Here is a 23,773-nt window from a genome sequence, read left to right on the forward strand (position 1 = left end):
CTGAATTCATGTGTGGCTTATAGCCTGAATCCGATGGCGGCTCTCATGGTGTCAGAACGTGGGTCGTCGATGTGGCATGATATAATTCCAAAGGATAATTCGAGTCTGATTCTGGAACTGTTCTAGATGTTCCAGAGGAATAACCTTAATTTCCAAGAGGTTGTATTCTATTTTGTTAAAGATAATAGCTGTTAACTTAGCGGGGCAGCTGACTAGTTACACTACCATTCAAAAACTTGAGGTTGGTAAAACATTTTATGTTTTTGAAAGAAGTCTCTTATGGTCACAAGGCTGGATTTATTTGATCAAAAATACAGTAAAACAGATTTAGTGTGAAATATTATTATAATTTAAAATAACTGTTTGAATATACTATTTAAAAAATATTTTTAATGAATTTTCAGCATCATTACTCCAGTTTTCAGCGTCACATGATCCTTCAGAAATCATATGCTGATTTGCTCATCAAGAAACATTTCTCAATATTATCAATGTTGAAAATTGTTGTGCTGCTTAAATTTTTTGTGGAAATCAGATACACTTTTCTTTCAGTATTCTTTGATAAATAGAGAAATCAACAGCATTTATTTGAAAGAGAAATCTTTTATAGCATTATAAATATCTTTACTGTCATATTTAACCTACTTAATGCATCCTTGTTGAATAAAAGTGTTAATTTCTTTAAAATATATATTACTGACCCCAGACTTTCAAATGGTAGTGTAGCTTCTTAGCAAGTCAGCAGGTTGTATAATTTTATGTATATTTTTAATAACTGGATATTTTTTATATTTTGCATCTCTTTCTTTTTTTTAGTAGTTTTTAGGCCTGGAACATACTCTGAACAAGCATGTGAATGCAAACGCTTCTCTTATATTCTTAACATTGCTGTAGGGTGCTAGTTACGGAAGTTCTAAGCGGCCATGCATTATTGTAATTTTTCTGTCTTGTTTTCTCGTGATCACGACTTAATTTTCTCGTGATCTCGACATAACGAAAGTTGTTTTGTCGTTATCACGACTTAATTTTCTCGTGATCTCGACATAACGAAAGTTGTTTTGTTGTTATCACGACTTAATTTTCTCTGTGTATTCGGCATGAGAAAATGCTATAGAAGCAGCATCATCGCAGCATCATGGATGATCGTATTCGCTTTTACTTTGATCAGGGACTCACTCAAACTGAAATAACTCTGTGTCTGTCAGTGATTGACGACTTACACATAAGTGTTCGACACTTGAGGAGGAGGCTGTCGGGTCTGCAACTTTATTGTCGAAGACAATATAGCGACCCTACGGAAGTTCTAAGCGGCCATGCATTATTATAATTTTTCTGTCTTGTTTTCTCATGATCACGACATAACGAGTTGTTTTGTCGTTATCACGACTTAATTTTCTCGTGATCTCGACATAACGAAAGTTGTTTTGTCGTTATCACGACTTAATTTTCTCGTGATCTCGACATAATGAAAGTTGTTTTGTCGTTATCACGACTTAATTTTCTCGTGATCTCGACATAACGAAAGTTGTTTTGTCGTTATCACGACTTAATTTTCTCGTGATCTCGACATAACGAAAGTTGTTTTGTCGTTATCACGACTTAATTTTCTCGTGATCTCGACATAACGCAAGTTGTTTTGTCGTTATCACGACTTAATTTTCTCGTGATCTCGACATAATGAAAGTTGTTTTGTCGTTATCACGACTTAATTTTCTCGTGATCTCGACATAACGAAAGTTGTTTTGTCGTTATCACGACTTAATTTTCTCGTGATCTCGACATAACGAAAGTTGTTTTGTCGTTATCACGACTTAATTTTCTCGTGATCTCGACATAACGCAAGTTGTTTTGTCGTTATCACGACTTAATTTTCTCGTGATCTCGACATAACGAAAGTTGTTTTGTCATTATCACGACTTAATTTTCTCGTGATCACGACATAACGAGTTGTTTTGTCGTTATCACGACTTAATTTTCTCGTGATCTCGACATAACGAAAGTTGTTTTGCCGTTATCATGACTTAATTTTCTCGTGATCTCGACATAACGAAAGTTGCTTTGTCATTATCACGACTTAATTTTCTCGTGATCTCGACATAACGAAAGTTGCTTTGTCATTATCACGACTTAATTTTCTCGTGATCTCGACATAACGAAAGTTGTTTTGTGGTTATCTGGACATAACGAAAGTTGTTGATCTCAACCTAAAAACCGTTTTCTCACGACGTAATTGTAGCTATCGTGAGAAAATCAGGGTCGCTATATTGTCTTCGACGATGAAGTTGCAGACCCGACAGCCTCCTTCTCAAGTGTCGAACACTTATGTGTAAGTCGTCAATCACTGACAGACACAGAGCTAAAATGGCCGAGTATGAATATGCATGAAAAGTATTCTATCATGGATCAATGTAGTCGGTCACACACACAACACCTTCAATATTTGGGATGGTACTTATACCATATTTTTATTTTTATTATTTCAGTTTGAGTGAGTCCCTGATCAAAGTGAAAGCGAATACGATCATCCATGATGCTGCGATGATGCTGCTTCTATAGCATTTTCTCATGCCGAATACACAGAGAAAATTAAGTTGTGATAACCACATAACAACTTTCGTTATGTCGAGATCACAAGAAAATTAAGTCGTGATAACGACAAAACAACTCGTTAAGTCGTGATCACAACAAAACAGCTCGTTATGTCGAGATCACGAGACAATTAAGTCGTGATCACGAGAAAACAAGACAGAAAAATTATAATAATGCATGGCCGCTTAGAACTTCCATAGCTATTAGTGGGCTTGAGCGTTTATGGTCTTGACGGAGCAATGCCAGAAATGAGATCTTGCTGGGCAAGTTAGTTGTAGTCAGCAGGTTTGAAGGTAACTCTGTTGCCTTCTTTATTACATACATTTCTTAAAACAACTCAAAAGCAATGTGCTGCATTTGCCCACTTGCATAAAGTGTGTTTCTGGCCTTATAATTGTTGTACCCATGTGTTTTGTATGTTTTGTATGTAAAACAAAAAAAAAGATACTATATTTTGTTACTAATGTTTTTAAATGTGTTATTTGTGACCTGTTGTTCCCATTTCAAAACTATATTGTCATTTTTTTAAGGAGGATGCACTTTAAGGAGTACAGTATGACGGTCATGTGGTTAGACAGCAGATACGCTGATAGGAGTTGACTGTTCCTACAATTGTACAATATGAACAATGCTATTAGTTGCTGCTGTGGTATATACATTAATACTTTCTGACCATAAACCTTTCAACATGCATTATTACTTTCTGACCATGAACCTTTCATCACACATCATTACAGTTTGATAATAAACCCTGCAGATCAGTTCTGGAGGCAAACAGCTTTTCAACAGGTCGAGGTTTTATTTTACTATTCTGAACTAAAATTTGAAGATGCCAAAGGCTTTCCTGTCTTTTTGTGGCTCGAGCTTCCTAGTTCATACAGTGTTTTTATTTAACTGAATTCCAGTTTTCTGCCAAGAACAGCAGGAGCATATAATATGGAAGACAATCTCTCTTGATCAGTCTTTATTCACTTTGTTCATGTGCGTTTCTATGTTCTGCATTGCATGGAAAAGAATACACTCACATATAAGGAAGGAAGGGAAGGGAAGTGGTGTGTGGCCAAGTATGGTGACCGATACTCTGAATTTGTGCTCTGCATTTAACCCATCCAAGTGTACACCCAGTAGTGAACATACACCCGGAGCAGTGGGCAGCCAATGCTAGCAAGCAAACAAACAAATAAGATGTTTGTTTACCTGTGTACAAGACGTGTGAGAAGCTTGAGACAAATAACTATAAATGTGCCCTAAAAATGACCTAAAAATCTAAAAAAACAAGAAACAAAGACTGGAAATGTTGGACTTTAGTTAATGTTGCTAACAGCATTCAAACACGTGCGGTAGCAAAACCATATACATAATAAATACCATAATAATAAATAGTATTCTAATTATGTCTATGAGCAAAACTGCCAGTTGTTTTGATGAGCAGTTATTCTCTAGCTCCATCTGCTGACCAGCCCTGTCTCGTTAAGTATGTAGGCTACTGTATGTTATCAGTTTTGCCACATCGAAATGACCTCTATAATGGATTATTCTAAATGTTTATGAAGTATGGTTTGTTTTATATCAGTTTCAGCAGGGTTTTTTTTTTGCGGTCTGGACTCTGTAATGAAGAGTTGTGTTGCACATTCAAGTCAGAGCTGTATGTGAAATTAAATTGGCTGTGTTCAAAACCCTGTTAGCTCTTTTATATCATTCTCTCTCTCTCTCGTTCGTTTTCTCTCTCCTTCTCGCCCTCCTTTCCTCCTCCGACCTCGATTCTGTCTCTTTTTTTGCTCTAGCCCTCCGGCTCTTGTTCCTCTGGAGAAGCTGGAGGGAAATCTAGGTTATGATGTCTAAACAACAGAAACTTCTCTTAGGTTATTGTAGACAGTCACAGTTCATTTCTATCTTACTAACATTTATCTTTACTATACATATATTTAACAAGATGTCTAGATATATGAAACAAGATATTCCATGATGTTCAGACGGTCAGACTTCCCCAGTAGATGGTGACAGCGGTTTATTAGTAAAGGTAAAATGACCAAAGATTACCAGGGTCACTGGTGTTATGAGGTACGTTTTCATTTTCCCATCATATGTCTTAATAAACGGTATAAAATATGCATAAACATGCACATATTAAAGATGGACATCATATTAATTACGTTTTTAATCACAATTAAGTGAACATAGTTGAACTTTAAATAAGTGTACTTTTTAATATAGATTTGAGCAGAAACCTTTGTTTTGTTTTGTTTTCTGTTATATCCCCAAAAGCTGCACTTCTAACATGAAAAGCTTGTATTTTATTAAGAAATGTGCCAATATTTCCAGTAGAGGTTTCTTCATGTTTCTCTCTTAACTCAAACTAGTTCAAGGAAAAAAAAAATCACAGTGAATATTGTTTAAATTGATAATTAATGTATATATATATATATATATATATATATATATATATATATATATATTTCCCTGTGTCCTCAACATGACTTTTTGAAATTTCTTTTGAAATACCCCTTCAAATAGCAAAAGCTATAGGACATCTTCCAGGAAGTGACATCATTTTGGAGGGAAACCAAACAGTGCAAACATTAGTGAATATTATCAATTAATTTGATGACTTCTGTAATGTTTTGTGGTGTTAGTTATTTTGTTTCACTCTAATACAGCCCATGCTGTTTCATTAAATTATAGACGGTTGATAATTAGTTTTTTGTTTTTATGTGTGTGTGTGTGTGTCTATTAGCTAAAGTAAAGTAAAGTCGTGACGTATTGTCAAGTATGGTGACCCATACTCGAAATTGGTGCTCTGCGTTTAACCCATCCAAGTGCACACACTCAGCAGTGAGTAGTGAACAAATGCACACACACACACACACACACACACCGTGAACACACACCCGGAGCAGTGGGCAGCCATGCTGCAGCGCCCGGGGAGCAATTGGGGGTTCGGTGCCTTGCTCAAGGGCACCTCAGTCGTGGTATTGAGGGTGGAGAGAGCGCTGTACATTCACTCCCCCCACCTACAATCCCTGCCGGCCGGGGACTCGAACCCGCAACCTTTCAATTACGAGTCCGACTCTCTAACCATTAGGCCACGACTTCCCCAACTAGCTCAACCTGAGTGTACAATAGTTTTGATAATTTGCAGTATAGCACTTACAATGGACTTATATTTAGCATAACATGCTTAAATGTGTACTTTAAGTGTTTATATTAATTCTTTCATCCAAAGTTGTGTTCTTGAGCTGTAAAGTTTACATGGTCATAATGAAATTTGAAATATTAGCATGTAACTTTGCATTGACAAGGTTAAGTGATTTTTACCCTTAACCTAGTTCCATGTTAGGTCTGCATATATTTGAATTTTGTGACTACACTTTTGATATAGTATGTATATTAACATGTATCCTGGTGCAGTACCTTTTTCATAAACTTCCATTTTAAGAGCCATACTGTAAACGTGAATCTTGCTTGTTTGTTTACATACTGAGAAGCGAGTCTAAATGATTTCCTGCTGCCAATAGAGCTTTACTGGTATTGAGGAGGAATATTTTTTTTTAACCTTAATTTAGCCAGGTAGCAACTAGTAAATGAATGATGCAAGCAAAATTCCCCCCGGGTACGTTGTTACTGATGTCCCATATGCCATTAACATGGAAAACTGTCTGCAATGTTGGCATGCTAAACACTTTTCCAAAACAGTGGTTGGTAATACAGCTGTCCTGTCCCATCATTCTTAACGCAGGGGGTCTGTAAAAGCACTCAGCTTTAGCTATTCTAGATTGATCGTAAACATTGAAGCTCAGGGAGGCTGTGGAGACCGAGACTATGCTGCTGTTTGGATCTATTTCTGTGTGGTTTAATGTATCATGCTGCTTTGATGTTAGTCTGTTTTTTATGCATTCATATGTACAAGCGAGGCATAATTTTAGAATTGGATAATGGAGTTTTTTTATACTCTCTGCTTATGTAAGTGCATTAATTCAAGTATTTAACATATGAAGTTGTACATATATTTTTATCTTGTCATGTCAGGCCTATTTAAGAGTTTTAAAAAGTACCATTGTTTTATCATGTAAATCGTAATCAGTGATAATATGGTAATGCCATAGCATTATTTTATTTACCAAAGAATTACCAGTTTTTTAAAAGATTTATTTGTACTTTATTGATTTTCTTATTTGAAAATAAGAAATAAAATAAATATCATGTACTTGACATATAAATTTAATTATTTAATAAATATTTTTTCACAATTTGTTTAGGGATATTTTATAAGATGTTATTTTGTGCGGATAGATAGATAGATTGTACTTCAAAGAATACAGTGGCATTATCATACAATCATGAATAAACAACATGGTAGAATTATGGTACTTTTTTTTTTTTTTAGCCAATGTATATTGGAAATACTTGTGTTCATGCCCAATATAATACTTGTGTTCATGCCCCTGGTAGTACTATAGTACTTTTTCTTATAAATAGATGTTATTGACCCATCAGACTGTGTTATAAATGTGATGTCACTACAGTTTAAAATCAATAACTTATTAGTGCTTCGCTACTGACAAACTGATTCATTAAGGTTAAATTATAAATGAACCATGGAGGCGAATATCCGTATCAATGTCAATCGATATCTCACTGTTATTTGAATACAGTTTTTGCCAATATCTATGGTTCATTTCATTAGATTTCTTCAGAACTGGATAGGAAAATCTAGTTCATTTGCTAATATATGAACATCTATGACATGTTAGAGTGAATAAATGGGTGGTAGTATTAAAATAGTGCTGATGTCCAAAGGACGAAAACCGCAGTGACAGAATTGTGTGTACTTTACACAGATGCCTTCTGCATACATTTACTAACTTTGGTTAACTGTGCTCAGATTTAGTATGTTTTTACATGGATCAGCATAATGTCTGTGTTTATTTGAAGCACAGTGTTCTTGGTAATGTTAATAACCTTGGCACATACTGTTTGATATTTAAAATGCAATAGAGCACACGTATAATTAAACACGATGAATTAAACACATGTTATGTATAACATTACATGATTTCTTAATTATTTTGTGCTGTGCTGTATTTTTCTAGTTGTGTCTGTACGTTTTCTGAGGTAATACTAGACATGGCACTATTTTTAAATTTAACATTTGTCCCCCTCACCTTTCACAACATGTTTCCAATCTGCTGTCCAAGTGGTTATAAAGTAAATATATGCATGGGCTATTACAGGCAAATCGATAAATCATTCAGCCTCTGTGGGTCAACATGACAGACTCACAGTGTGTCATACAAACACAGACCCTGTGATCGCACTCGCAGGTGAATCTCACGTCTGTCAAGAACATGTTTGATCAAAAGAAGGTATTAAGAAATTGTACTTTGCAGAAAATGAAGCCTATTTTTAGAACAGTTATGTTTTTTTGCATTGTGAAATTCTCTATGCCTTAATGCAAAATTATTATTTTTTTTTTATTTAATAATAATCATTACTGTATAAGATTGATTGGTTGATTTACTTATTTAATTTATAAAATGTATATATATATATATATATATATATTATAAATTATATACATTTATATAAATAATTTAGAATTATTTGGCGCTATATGTATATATACTAACATTAAAATTAATGCGTAAAATACTAATTATTAATAAAGACTATAGTATTATGTCAATGATGCTAGAATAACAATACAAAGAGGCATAATTGCAAATATTTTTTTAGTTTTAGTAGTTTTACCATAGTACTAACATGGTAATTTCTGGACCACCCTGGGGTCATAAGTGAAAATACTTAATATTTTTGTGTATTTAAATGGAATAGCATGAATAGCAAGGTATTATAAAAAAAAAGCTTTTAAATTGTATTTGTTTATTGAAATTTTTTATTGCATTGAAATGCATTGCATTGTATTATTATCACTGTTACATGGTACTATAGTTTTTCTGTGAAAATTATTGAAACTAAAATCTGGCTTGTGAACCGATAATATTTAATCCAAGGCATTGGAAGTGTGGTGGTAACAAACCTCCGTCCTCATGTGGGCGATAGAGTTCCCTTCACATGGCTGTGCAATTAAACTGGATGTGTAATTCTAGATAATCTTCAGGAAAATAAAAACGACAACATATATAGCATGACAAGTCCATCAAAAAGACAAATTATTTGTTGCATTTTCCCCCTTTTGCTTGCCTACAAATTGCTTTTGATCAGCACGCTATGACAGGCCGCAGATTTTATGCAAGATAATTTCTTCAGCATTACACAGGAAGCAATGGTTGCAAAAGGCTAAATCTGTTTGTGAAAAAGAAAAATGGCCTGCATGATAATTTGTCAAATCTCATCAGATGTATTCAACAAAGCACAATCAGTGACTTCAGTCTGCATGCGGTCGGGGGTCGCGACACGCTCGCGATTGAGACCTGATTGCATCTATTGATATGAGAAAGACTAGCAGGAACGCAATAGACAAAAAACGGATTCAAGATTCAAAACGAGAGGGTGGGGGGGTTGGGGAGGTGAGAAGGAAAAATGGAGAGGGAGGGTTTATTTTAGAGCGTGTGCGTCTTGAGCAGGTGCTGGCTGCGTGCTGAGAGTGTCTGAGGACAGTTTGAGTATCTGATCTGAGTCATACACAGAAATGACTCACAAACCACACCAGTCCTCATCAACATGCATAGAAAGAGAGAGAGGAGGGACATCTTGGTGTCTTTTAACACCTTTCGCAGTACCTGGTGACTCTTATGTAAGCTTTGTATTTCTGGTTTGTTCATTCAGACTCCCTGGATGGCTAAATTAGGTGGTCCGTGTGGTAAAATGGCATCTACTTCTTGAGCGCTCTGAGAATGAAGTTCTGGTTTAAGAATACAACTGTAATTCCAAACGCCTTACATAATTACAGTATCAGTGTTTCTACTTTAAAAGTTCATGTTTAATTCAATGCTGTTTCTTTGTAATTATTTGTGAAATTTACTAGCAATTTTTTAGTATTCTTCGAAAGAAAAAAAAACTTTTGATCCATTGATACCTTTGAAAAGGTTTTAAATGAATACAAATTTAGTTTTAGAACTTTTAGCAAAAATACGTCTTAAATATCACATTTAGATTCTATAGATTCTATTTAAAATTTTAGTAACTCAAGTATAGTTTTCGCCATGAAAATAACCTTAGAGGCTGGCATGGCATTAAGAAAATAAACAAAATAACAAGCAAAAATACATATACCAGTATGTATTTTAACAAATGCAAAATACATATACCGTATCATGGCACAGTACTTTTATATACCATGCTACAGAACGATACAGCATACAAATAAAGAATACCACTTCTTGGAAATACCTTGAAGTACTGTATTAATAATGATGATGATGATGATTATTATTATTTTAACTTAATTTTTTTATTTACAATTATTGCATCGCATTATTCGACCATGACCAAAATTTATGGTAATTCCATTTTTGTTGTTGTTAGTGAAACTACAGTAAATCTAGCTTGGGAGTTTTTTTTTTTTTTTTCATCTAGCTTGTGAGTTGATATATTCAATCCATCTGTGTTATATTCCAAAAAAAAAAAAAAACGTAGAGTCGGTGCCTGAGAGAAAGATAAAGAAGGAATAAAAGTAGTGCAGTTATTATGGTGACAGCACGACAGGCATGCATACTAAAGCTACTGACAAAGCACGGTAAAAATATTGTGGTGCTTATATATATATATATATATAGTTCAAGGGTACTTTGTAGGTTAGGTTGTCTGTTAATAGAACAGAGACACAAATACAAAGTGACTTCAGCAGGTCTATGTCATTCTAATATCATTGCTATGTGGTAACTCATTATTATTAGAGTCAATTCATCATGTTTCCAAAACAAGAAAATATAAAGTCCTGCATTCATAACTTTATCCTGACAGGAATTAAGAACTTGACTAAAAAATGTGGTAGTACAATGGCACTTTTTTGTAAGCATGAGCTAACCACAATGTGTGAACATAAATGACATTTGAAAACATAAGGCTGTCCTTCACATCACAATATGAAATGCTACAAAATCAAGCATGTTTTTTGCTGGTTAGCATAAGCAGAGACAATTAGTGATACAGCTGTGTGCTAAAATGCAGGGTTGGCTTGTTTACGAGGACCAAACGGAGCGCAAGGACACTAATTGTCTCATCCAAGCTGGTTTCTAATGATACCCAAGCTGTCAAACCACTACTGCTGTGTGTGCTAAAGCTAGTCGCGCTGACATGTAGCGCTGTCAATGAAACGACTGACTACTGTGCAGGGCTAACGTCATAGCACAGTGTTGATTAGCCCATTACTCATGGTCTGTTAATGAGACGACTGCGTGAAAGAAGAAATGATTCCATATGCAGTTCAATCTTTGCACTAATGCCCAAGTGAGATTAGACATGCATTCAGGTTATTGGAAAATAGAGTTAAATGTCGGCTCATTGCATCTATTATAAAGCACATTTATTGTATTGTGTTTTTCGATGCTAATAGCTTTACCATTGGTGTCGTGTGAGTTGTACTATACGTCTAGGACAATTTAGCATTAATAGAGTTCTCAATTATGTTACATTTAAATATGTAAATATACAAAGGTACAAATGAGATTTGAGTGGAAGGGAAGATTTTCATATAGAAATGTCAGTACAGTTATTGATTATTTTGCCTTGGAAGATGATGGTGAGACTTGAGGAAAATCTGAATACAGATTTGATGTGATATTGAAATCTCTTTCGAAACCGTAGACAGACAAAAGTCTCGATTTGTTCTCCTTATAATTTCATTTTCGAGATTGACGACTGCAATATTAGATCTATTATTGAGAAATCAATAAATCTCCTTTGTTATTTTCTTCCTACAGAATGCCATTTACGTCTCCCAATGAGTTAAATGTGAATCGTCTGAGGTTGTGAATGCCTTGCTTTTACAGATACATTAGGAGATGCTACATTGGCCAGTCATTGAAGCTTTTAATGAGCATTAATGTGAGTGTGTTGAGCTGCATTGTGAGCCGGTACATGCATCCAGCTGGTGGTGTTAGCGGTGATATAAGTGACGGTTTCTTTCCTCGGTATACTCCTCCATATGTGAGTCACCAAAAGCCAGAGGAAGCAGGAAGAGACGAGAACAACATCCAAAATGACAGTCGTTTTATTTTTGTCCACAAAGATTCAGGGATCTTGTGTGGGAGCTAAAAACAAGCATATATTTATCGCACACAGATTTCTGATAATCCTTGAGCAATTAAGGTATAGCATCACTTGGAGTTATCTAGGGCAGGATTCACGTTAGCAAGTTGCATAAGGCAGTGTGAACTGGTTTTGCGTCACAACCTAGATTTTTACATTACATTTTTTACATACGGCAACCCAACAAAGTAAATAGGACCTCTTTAGAAATAAACATTGACACGTATTGATATTACTATACATAATCACGTAACCAAGGCTGAATAAGAAAATTGTTACTTTGGTTTGTAAATGACTCTCAAATTGCATTTGATTACTGTATTTAAATTGACCTTTTCAGTTCAGCAGGTTTCACATATAATGCAGTGCAAACTTGTTCTTAACTGTTCTTGCATCACAGGGCAGATGTTTGCATTACATTTTACAACTGGCGACCAAACAAAGTACCAAAATTATCATGCAAAAATAAACAAAATTGTCTTTTGTCTTTAATACATCGAAATGTATTAATATTACCATGAACTATGCAAAATGTTTATCATCTCCAGTATTGATTTTAGAAACATTATTTCTTTTAAATGCTAACTTTGTAGCACACCACCGATGCAGTAGCCATTCAATTGTTAGTTGCATTTGATTATTTTAATTTAGCATAGCTGTACGTGACCTAACCAGAACAAATCTGCAGGCCATTTTTTGAGTTTGGGTTATTATGAACCCCTGCTTTACGCATTGTAACCTAGCTGTTTAATGGTTTAACCTTATGAAAATGTCTTGCAGATTAATACTCTAATAATACTAATCACCATTTTATCTGCAAAGCAGTATAAATGAAACAGAGTCGATGTGCAAATCCAAGGCTCATCCTAAGTTTTCCCCCAGCACGACTCCTGCTTAAAATAGCTTGGCTTGCGCTTTAAGAACAGGCCTGTGTATCAATCAACAGAAGCGCGCACATGCACAATTCAACACCCAGTCTGCAAAAATAGATCATCACACTGAGTTCTGGCACGTTGGAAAAAAAATATGCTATGGCAGTGGAGAAGAGCATGCATTTGTAGCCGTTTCATCAGGATCTATAGGCATCCTTGAGCGGTTTTAGGGCTTGGTGAGATCATGGGTGCATCTAAAACAAGAGACGCAGTCAGGTATGATGTCAGGAGTGATTTTTGCACGGTTGGACAGAAGTGTTTTTGGTTGGTCATAACGTGGCCACCTGTTATTCCACAGGGGAAATTCCATTAGCATGTTTGGGGTCACAGTGGACACCATGTGCATCCAGAGGAATGTCCCACCGCCCACCTCAGAAGACACTTCCTCTTTCCATTCATATAAAAGACCCTGGTGACCACCAGCAGCGTCCAAACGGATTACGAACCTTGAGATTTGAACCTCGCCAACCAGGAAACACAACAAGAATCATGAGTACTGCTGCTGTCCAGCAAAACCGGCCTTTCAGCAGAGCCGTCAGAAAGATCAAGGTGGCTTCGACGGTGAACAGCCTCGCCAAAAGCTGGCAAAGCTGGGCAAACAAACACACCGACAAGCAAGACACGATCCCGAGCGGATGGATGCCTGATACCATCATTGAAGATGCGAAAGAAAAGCAGAAGGAAAAGAGTGAGATGAAACTCTTGGTTACACCTCGTGTGGTTTCGGTGAACAGCGAAGAAGGTGCAGACGACCAGATCAAGACCATAATGGTGACTAAAGCCAACACACCAAAGTGTAACGAATACGAGAAAAACCTAGTGAGCGTCATCAAGGAGAAGATCAACACCAATCAGCTCACATCAGAGGACACCAAAAACTTTCTTGGTAACGAATCTCCCACCAGGAGACGCTTCTGTGGTGGGAAAGCAGGAACTTTGTCTAAAGCGCTCGGACGAAAAGAGGAGAAGACAATGGGATCCCGAAGTAGCAGTTTAGATGCCGAGGACAGTGGTCTTGGGGAGGAAGCGTCTCTGAGTGACAACAGCGATCAGAATGAGAGTGAACCGAAGAAACATGTCAACAGACACAAGGTACGCTTATCTGTACAATTCATGCTATATTCTATTTGTACTGAGTGCAAATACCCTAACTAATTGGCAAGAGCTATTTTCACTAACTCCGCCCACAATTAGAACTGCCCACTTCTGTTCACACTTTGTGTGAATGGCCTGTATGGCTATTAGCACTTTGTGTAAGCAACTATTTTTGTTTGTTATTTTTATACTGACTATAATTCACAACAGATCAAAATTGCATTGCTGAGAGAATTTAAAAAATCACGCAGATAAGTCGCATTGTTTAAGTCACATTTTATTATTAAATTCAGAAATAATGTAAAATACAGGTAAATAAAATAAAAAAAGGTTAGAAACATAAATACTATAAACATGCATTTCAGCGCTCCACAAACAAATCATTTCAATTTAACTTTATTCATAACAGAACAAAACAAAAAATATAAGTTTAAGACAAACATAAATTATAGTGCCATTCAATGCTCTATACAAATAAACTTAGACATGTTTGCATGCTCGGCATTAAAAGGCGAATATTAATTATAGCGCTTTAGATGACAAATTTTTAAATTCTATAATATTAAGGTAATATTCCGAAAAATACAGTACCTTTTTTTTACAGTAGTGTAAATTGGCACTGCCATATGTTTTCTTATTTTGAATGTAATTTGGTTGTCGCTCCTTTTATAAGAGAATCTTATTCTGTTCACACTGAATTCAGTTGTAATTCACTCTTGAAAAGTTCAGGTAGTGGCAGCCACATTTACATTAAAGGCACGTATCTTTTCTTCCATTTTGCGATGTACAATAGAAAATCTAAATAAATAAATGAATAATGATAAGTAAAAAAAAAATAGGGCGGGGACTTAATGTAATAGTAAATGTGTTTTAATAGGGAATCTTTTGATGTTTTTGAATGACTTGAATTGCTGAATATGAATTTTTTGGTTGAAAACCAAATGAGAATCACAGCTAACTGCAAATTAACAGACTCTTCATTCAAGGCTTTAATCAAAAAAATTAATTATTGACCATACAGCAGTGTTATTGTAATATATAGATGTTTTCCTATAAATAATAATTGCAAGCTGAGATTTATAGCTCAAGTCACAGTCCAACTATACTTTCAGGGCAACATAATGTTCCATCATAGACTCAGACATGTTCTGCCGAAATGGAGTACATGTAAATAAAAACAGTGATGGATAATTTACATCTGACCTTCAAAAAGCAGCATGCTCACCCTCAACTTGATGAGTGAGATCCATCACAGCTGTGTCACCGTGGTATTTGATTCACCAGCTTGCGTTTCACAGGACGCATTTGCACGGGTTCAGATGGCGCCCATGTGAAATAAGTGCCCCTTGAAGACATCCTGAGAAATATTTAACAGTAATGCTCAGGCATGTCAGACAGACAGTAGTGTAATGTGACTGTCCGGTGACAAGCCAGGTTGTCTACACCTTAAACAAGATCTGAATATATTATTGTAAACAAAAATGTTTTAAAGTCTAAATAACAAATACACATTGCTAGTCTTATTGTGCATGCTAATCTAAATATTTTTTTTTTGTCTTTTAGGTGAATTATGAATATTAGTAATACTACTACTACTAAAATGATTTAATAATAATAAATACCCTCTGAAATCTTGTGCATATGATGTCACCTAGGCCAAATTAAATAACATGAACTAATTTCCTTTCTTGTTCAAATCAAATAAATTAAATAATAAATAAATATCTGTTTTCAGCATTGATAATATGAAATGTTGAATAATACTTTCTTGTTGAATATTGTAAAAACTATTCATAAATTCAATTAATAAATATTTTATATTAATTAATATATTCATATACATTTGCACAACTGTTAATTAACTGTACATAGATAATAAATGTTTCTTGTTGAATACTGTAAAAGCTATTTATAAGTTTAATTTATAAATAAATATTTCATATTAATTATAAAACTCATTTATTTGCATTATTCATTATTATTTGCACATTGATAATAAAGAAATTATTCATTTGATTATTTTCTGTCTATAACATCTATTTATGAACTATGCTTATAGATACACATTTTGTATTAATATTAAAATATTTATTTATTTGTTTATACATTTCTGTACATATACAGCAAAATCCACAAACCAAGCAAATTCATTTTATTTCGTTTTTCTTTTTTTGCATCTAATTCTTTAAAACATACACTATATGTGATGTAACTATGTGTCCTGAATAACATGTGAATCTTGTCCTCTCAGATTAAAATAGCCACGATGAACGACTTGAGGAGCAAGTGGCAGCAGTTTGCTGAAAACCACATTGAAGGTCAGAAGCTCAACCCTTTCAGCGAAGAGTTTGACTATGAACATGCCATGGCTATTCGACTCCAGAAGGGCGACACGGGATACGGGCGGCCCAAAGAGGGATCCAAAACAGCCCAGCGTGCCGATCGGGCCCAGAAACACATCTACCGCGAGATGGAGGAGATGTGCTTCATCATACGCGACATGGGCCAGCGGGATAAAGAGGGTCATATCTATGTCACCTTCGGCCGCCTGTTCGACCGCTACGTCAAAATCTCCGATAAAGTTGTGGGAATTTTGTTGCGCTGTCGTAAACACAAGATGGTGGACTTTGAGAGAGAGATGCTCTGGAAAGGCCAGGATGATGACGTTATAATCACATTACTAGTTTAATTTTCCGGAAAGTTGCTAAGTTGCAGTGTAAAATAAGTAACTAACTTATTTTATTTAACTTATGTTACCTTAATTTTTCAGTTGTTTTCAAAATACTGTAGCTTTTCCACTAAAACCTAATTTTTCCAACAAGTAATGTCAAAATGGTGCATTGCTGTTTTTTACACATTGCAAAAGCTGCGCAAATTTGAAAAATTGTTTTGATGTTTTGTTTTGGGGGGGTTTTTTGCACCAGAAAAGTAGTTATAGTCTCATGAAAATGTGTATAAATAGTACGCCAAATAAAAACGAAAACTCGTGGTATTGATACGCAAAAATGGACTTTGGCGTATATATATGATACGAACGTGTTTGGATATGATACCCATATATACCCACTAATCCTACCCAGCGCGTAGCATATACACGCCAAAGTCCATTTTTGACGTTGGTTAAACGTCTGATGCATATGGCCCACTTTTCTGAAAACACTAAAGGAATGTCGAAGTCGTCATCTGACTGGTTGAATTAAACAGTATTTCCGGGAGACGCAAGTGTCGCGTTTATTTTCGGTCTGCCGGGAAACAAAGATGCTGTGGCGCCAAACCCCCCTAAGAAAGAAGAAAGCTGTTGTGTTTACAAATGTGACGACGAACGCATATCAGTGTCAACTAAACGTTGGATTTTCAAAAGTATGTGAAATATTTAAAATTTACGACATAGAATCTTTAAAATACATCTGAGAGTTTCACACACCGGTTTGTTATTGTGGCGACATTTCCACGCTCCGAAACATGACGCTAAACGAAACGAACTATGAGTGGTTGTTTGACATGTCGGTCAAACGGCCTCATGGGTGGGCCTTGGCCAATGAAAGCGGCCATATATTCCAGACCTTCAGCCGTCAGTCTGATGGTCTGGTTACGAGAGACTAGGTTCTTATAAACTAACTGCTTTCAACTTGAGTGTAGTTAAACGAGTTTAAATTAGATTCCAGGGATCTAGTTTCAAATTAGCCCTCTATTTATAATTTATTTAGCAGGATGAAATATTAGAACCTTGAGAACGTTCCAGAAAACTGATGAACTCTCTGAGATGAACATGTGCTCTTCTGTCTGAATTCTGGTGCATGACGTGTTTTGAAAGTGGATTTAGTTTTAGTGTTGAGGAGCTTCATATTTGAGTTGGTGTAAGGGCGACTCCTCGCTCACAGTTTACACAAGGTAGTATACAGATCCTGTGTTTGTCTCCTCACGAATCAAACATTAGGCATCCTCTGAATGCTTAGCACACCAGCCTTGATGTCTAGACGTGTTTTGGAAATCATTTCATGTTTCATGCTTGTAATTCAATGACTAATCAGTTTGGTCTTGTGAGGATATAGGGGGTAGGGTGTGATCTTTAAAAAAAAAAAAATGTTCATTATTTCCCATCTGAACATTTTGTTCATTTGCATCTACTTTCAGACACTTGCCATTGTTTTATTGTTCAGTGTTTGTGGCTCATTTTAATAACCTCTTTCAAAATGAAAGCATGATAGTCTTCTTACAGAAGGATTTGTTATAAATATTTAAAGATATACTGTCATATGTAGTTTAAAACAACTAATTTATTTATTTGATGTGGAATTTTTTTTCCTGACAGTAAAAGATTAAATAAAACTGTTGAGTCATAGAAAAATACAACATTGTCCTAATTCATTTTTTTATTATTATTTGTAAATAAGATAGTTTGAAGGTTAAAAAATTTGAAGTTGGCTTCATTTTTTTTTTAACATATTTTTGTGTTTACTTTGCATTAGTGACAAAAACTATTATTAGTAGTAATATTAATGTTACATTTACATTTAGTCATTTAGCAGAATCTTTTACCCAAAGCAACAGTAATATAAATATAACAATATCAACAATATAATATAAACAATATTATATAATTGTAATATTTATAAGAAATATTTTATTACAAAATAAGCATTTTCTGTATTTATTATTTTGTATAATTTCTATATTTTAATTTCTAATTTCTATATTTTTATATTTTATTAATACTACAAATGCTATGTATAATAGTAATACTATATTAATAATAATTTGTATAAATTCAATTATATACAGTCACGGCCAAAAATATTGGCACCCTTGGTAAATATGATCAAAGAAGGCTGTGAAAATTAATCTGCATTGTTAATCCTTTTGATCTTTTATTAAACAAAATCACAAAAATATAACCTTTCATTGGATAATAATAATTTAAAATGGGGGGAAATATCATTATGAAATAAATGTTTTTTTCCCTAATACACGTTAGACACAAGTATTGGCACCGCTATAAATTTTTATGAGTAAAATATCTCTGAAGTATATTCCCATACATATTCACAATTTTGAGCACTCCAGGGTGATTATGAACATGAAATTATCCAGCCATGGCTTCCTGTTTCACAGAAATATAAATAGGAGGGAAAACAAAGCCCAAATTCCCTTAATCATCCATCACAATGAGAAAAACCAAAGAATATATTTCTGATGTGCAGCAAAAGATAATTGAGCTTCACAAATTAGTGAAGTGGCTTTAATAAAAGAGCTAGAGCAGTGAAAATTCCCATTTCCACCATCAGGGCATTAATTAAGAATTTCCAATCAACATAAAATGTTAGGAAACTGCCTGGAAGAGGACATGTGTCTATATCGTCCTAATGCACAGTGAGGAGGAGAGTTTGAGTGGCTAAAGACTCTCCTAGGACCACAGCTGGAGAACTGCAGAAAATAGTTGAGCCTCGGGGTCAGAAAACCTTAAAAAAAAAATTTGTCAAACAGCACCTACATCACCACATCTTGTTTGGGAGGGTTTCAAGAAAAATTCTCCTAGCTCATCCAAAAACAAACTGCAGCATATTCAGTTATCAGACACGACTGGAACTTCAAATGGGACTGGCTTCTATGGTCATATGAAACTATAAAAAATTAGCTTTTTAGCAGCAAACAATCAAGATGGGTTTGATGAACACAGGGATAAAAAGTACTCCATGTGTACAATGAAATATACTGCTGTATTTTTGATCTCGTGGGCCTATATTTCTGCTGGAGGTCCTGGACATCTTGTTTAGACACATGGCATCATGGATTCTATCAAATACTAACAGATATTAATTCAGTTAGTGATCAATAAGTGACTGACTCTGTTAGAAATCTTATAATGGACCATGTTTGGATCTTCTGTCCGGACAATAATCCAAACACAAACCTCAAAACCAACACAAAAATGGGTCACTGAGCACAAAACCAAGCTTCTGCTGGCCATTCCAGTCCTCTGACCTGAACCCTGTAGAAAATGAGTGAGGTGAACTGAAGAGAAGAAGCACCGTCATGGAGCTGGGAATCTAAAGGGTCTGGAGTGATTCTGGATGAAGGAATGGTCTCTGATCTCTTGTCAGGTGTTTTCTAACCTCATCAGGCATTATAGGAGAAAATTTAGAGCTGTTAAACTGACAAATGGAGGTTTCAAAAAGTATTGAATAAAAGGGTGCCATTAATTATGGCCAATAGAGAAAAACATTTATTTCATAATGATATTTCCCCCCATTTATAATTCTTATTATCCAATGAAAGGTTAGATTTTTGTGAATTTTTTAAATAAAATATCAAAAGGATTAACAATGCAGATTAATTTTCACAGCCTTCTTTGATCATATTTACCAAAGGTGCCGATATTTTTGGCCATTAAGAAAAAATCATAATTTTTATTATTATATAATTTTAACATAAAGATTATTGGTGTCATTATTATTTATTCATTTTTATTAGAAAAAAAGCTATATTATATAAAAAAAAAATATGTATGTGTGTGGGATGCATACTGTATGATGTGTGCAAAAGGGATCTTTATTCTTTGTAATTACATCAAACAGGGACAAGATTATTCATCTGTTCCTTTGTTAGTGGCAGTGGCTACACACACACACGATAATAAAACTCGGCCATATTCCCAAAATACCAATATCCAGCTCAGTTCCCAAATCAAGAGTGCTTGATCTAATTTTCCTTGATCTAACTCTTAAAAAGCCATTTCGTCTCCCGATAAAGACTTGAGTACAGCAGACAGACAGGCTAACTATTACATTGATTCTCTCTGACGTGCGCACTAAACTTAACGTTATGTGTTAGTTGTCGAAGATTATCAGATGGTTTCGGGATAAATCTCCTCCTAAACCCATGAAGCATCAGGCAATCATCAACCAAACGCATATTTTGTAAATCAGCGTGAGCTATTTTATTCTGTATAACCATTTTCAACAGAATAACAATACACTAAATTGTGCATTAATCAACAGTGACGTTATTTTACGAATTCAAATTTACATATAATGAATAGTAATAAGGATTTAAACAAGTATCTCCACAAAGAAAAATATCACAGCATCCAATTTTTTAGGAATATGTTGATTATTTTGCCCTATCAACTTCAACAAGTACAGTTGATATGGTAGATGGTTAATTAGTTACAAAATTGTGTGGTGAAAAATGCGATGACAAAAGGCCATGACTATTAACCAGATTAAAGTATTAAATACAAAAAGAAAGAGAGAGACAGAAAATGAATAGAAATAAAAGCAGAATGACATTCTTGCATGCTCGTTTCTCCGCCATACAACTGGAACTGTGTTAAGACCTCTGGTTTACAAGTTAAGGCTTTACAAAAACTACTGTATGGAGATATTTCATTTGAAACTCTATAAATCACATTCTTTTATAACGTTTGGAGTGTATTTGGTGTTTAAAAGCAATTACATATCCAATCCAGATTTTAAAATGCTGATAGAAACAGGAGAAATGTGTTGCTTACAGCCTAAAAAAACTGAAATGTCAATACTGACATCCCAAATCAAATGTATTATTGTTTTATCCACTAAATCCAAGGTGTCTAGTTACAATAAACAGACCGAAAATAGTTCATATGTAGTTTTTCAGACAGCGATTGATGTCTATGAACAATTAAATGATTCTGTATTAAATTGATGTATATTAATATATATATATATCATCTATATTAATATACAATGCTAAGCACTGTATTGCCTGAAAAGGTTTTTCTAAATCATGATTTTTTCATCTTTGAAATGGCACTAAATTCTCAAGGATCTCAGACATTCAGCGCTTCGTCTACAACCGAGTATCTACTATATTGCTACATGGTTGCAGAAGTTTCTAATATAATGCAGAGACAATCTGGCTTTACTCCCTGTAACAAATAAAGTGAGCAAAAATTCATTTAGTTATTGCTTTTTAAGACAATGAACATTAAAGTCTTCAAAACGAATGTGGCAGTGCTTTATATGGCCTTCACAACATGAGCATGTTGAGGGTGTTTGAGGTACGTTTTTCAGCATTAATTGAAATCATCACTCCTGAACTTCTCAGAGAGATATGAATGTTTAAAAAATCCTTTTGTCTAGTGGTAAATAGTGTATTTTCTTCACAAATAGTCCTAGTTTTATGCTGGACGTAAAAATTCTTGGCTATGCAGAATGCTGCTTCTTCCCTTTCTGTGCTGGCGTGTAGAAATGTTTTGCTTTTCATCATTTCAGAACGTATGAAAACATTTGTATCAGGATTTATTAATCCTCGTCAGGACGGCACACAGCACATCTCAGTGCAACGTAACAGCATTCGTTTGATCGTCCGCTGGCTGCTACATGTTTGCTCGACTGCCAGCGAAAACGCTCGATAATACGGTATCAATCGATTCCATGCAAAATCTCATTAGATGGTGGCAAACTAAGATGCCTTTCATGCGTATGCTACTATCTAATGCTACAACCTTATCATTGCTACTGAAGATTCTGCACCCCAAAGTCACAAATAATATCATAATGTAAAGAAGAAAGTGAACTTTTGGCTCCCGCCAAACTAGAGGTTGCTTATAAGAAAGACATTTAAGATTATAAAGTGCAAAACTAAATTATCTTTCAATAATTAGTAATAGACTCTTAAATGTCGGCCTTGGCGATTAATTTGACCAATATTTGATCTTTTTTTTTTTTATTTACAGAAGTGGTTATTAGGCCTACTGTTCCTTTTCCTTTATGGATTGCACACGTTTCATTTTTTCAATATTTCATTCAAATTTAAAGTCATTAATTTTATGTATATGTCACTTGTTATCATAAAATTGTATTATATATGTGCACTGTAAAAAAAAAAATAGTTGGTTCCACTTAAAATAATTTGTTACCCCCGCTGACTTAAAATTTTTGGTTTAGTCAACTAAAATATTCCAGTTGTCCCTTAAATTAACATTGAGTAACTTAACATTTCAAGCTGACTAAACTAAAAATTTTAAGTCAGCGGGGTAATAAATTATTTTAAGTGTAAACAACTATTTTTACAGTGTATATATCATGTCTGTTTATTTCACTCTGCTCTTTAGATATTGGATTCAGCCATTAAAAACCTCTAAATAGTTAGTATATCATTTACTCACATTAATTTCATAATCACTATGTTACTTCAGCATCTTGCATCCATTTGAATTTTTCCATATACTGTTAGTGGGGAAAAACGTACAATGACATGTCACTGAATATGTCACTGTTCGGGAAAAGATAGTCTTTTTAAACATGTGTTAAATAGGTTATCGATTCATAAAGCCTGTAGTCACCGAATATAGACACTAGCCACAAATAAAGCCACTTGCTGGCAGCATTGGCACTGTTTAGTAATGAGAAAGACAAACGGAAGAGACACGAACTGAAAAAGATCCATGTGCGAATGAAATCGTGAACTACAAACATAGACTCTTTTCAAACTACACATATTTTTAAGACATATATCTATTCCTGTTAATTACACAAGAAAATGAATGCAAACCCGCACTTTTATTCCCGATACATTCTTCTCTCTATTGTGTGTCATATTGCACGAACCCATCCGTTGCAGGACCCAACACGATGCCTGCACAAACATTTACCTGCTTTCAGTTCTAAATGGAGGAGGTTTCCTCATACAGACCATCACAAGCTAATGTGTTGAAAGCTAAAATAAAGCCCAGACGTCTGGTCTGCATTCTTTGCCTGTCCTGAAGTCTTTTTCTCAGAGGCTGAAAAAGAGCATTCCCTCTGTGGTCAATTCTGGAATATTCCAGAAAGGTCATTTGTTCTGAAGAAATTCTAGAACATTCCAGAGGGTTCCGGTGCTGCAGTCATGCACAACCAGCACTCTTAGGATCGGGGGGGTTGTGAGAGCCCTTCCAGAGAAAAATAAATCTATTGGAGTAGTTAGTT

General features: G+C 34.8%; 1 protein-coding gene across 1 annotated transcript; it reads left to right on the forward strand.

Moving 5' to 3' along the window:
* Positions 1 to 13,164: 13,164 nt before the first annotated feature.
* On the forward strand, positions 13,165 to 18,169 carry abraa (actin binding Rho activating protein a). The gene is made up of 2 exons (XM_079376688.1): positions 13,165 to 13,823; positions 16,078 to 18,169. The coding sequence occupies exons 1-2, from the start codon at positions 13,221 to 13,223 to the stop codon at positions 16,513 to 16,515; spliced, it is 1,041 nt and encodes a 346-aa protein (XP_079232814.1). The 5' UTR covers positions 13,165 to 13,220; the 3' UTR covers positions 16,516 to 18,169.
* The last annotated feature ends 5,604 nt before the right edge of the window (positions 18,170 to 23,773 follow it).

This window comes from Barbus barbus (genome assembly GCF_936440315.1).
Source record: "Barbus barbus genome assembly, chromosome: 25".
In the NCBI taxonomy this organism is placed as follows: Eukaryota; Metazoa; Chordata; class Actinopteri; order Cypriniformes; family Cyprinidae; genus Barbus; species Barbus barbus.

Excerpts from the sequence above, each read along its gene's own strand:
- abraa (XM_079376688.1), top strand. The coding sequence starts at position 13,221 with ATGAGTACTGCTGCTGTCCAGCAAAACCGGCCTTTCAGCAGAGCCGTC. Across the intron at positions 13,824-16,077 it reads AACATGTCAACAGACACAAG|ATTAAAATAGCCACGATGAA; the intron begins GTACGCTTATCT and ends TTGTCCTCTCAG.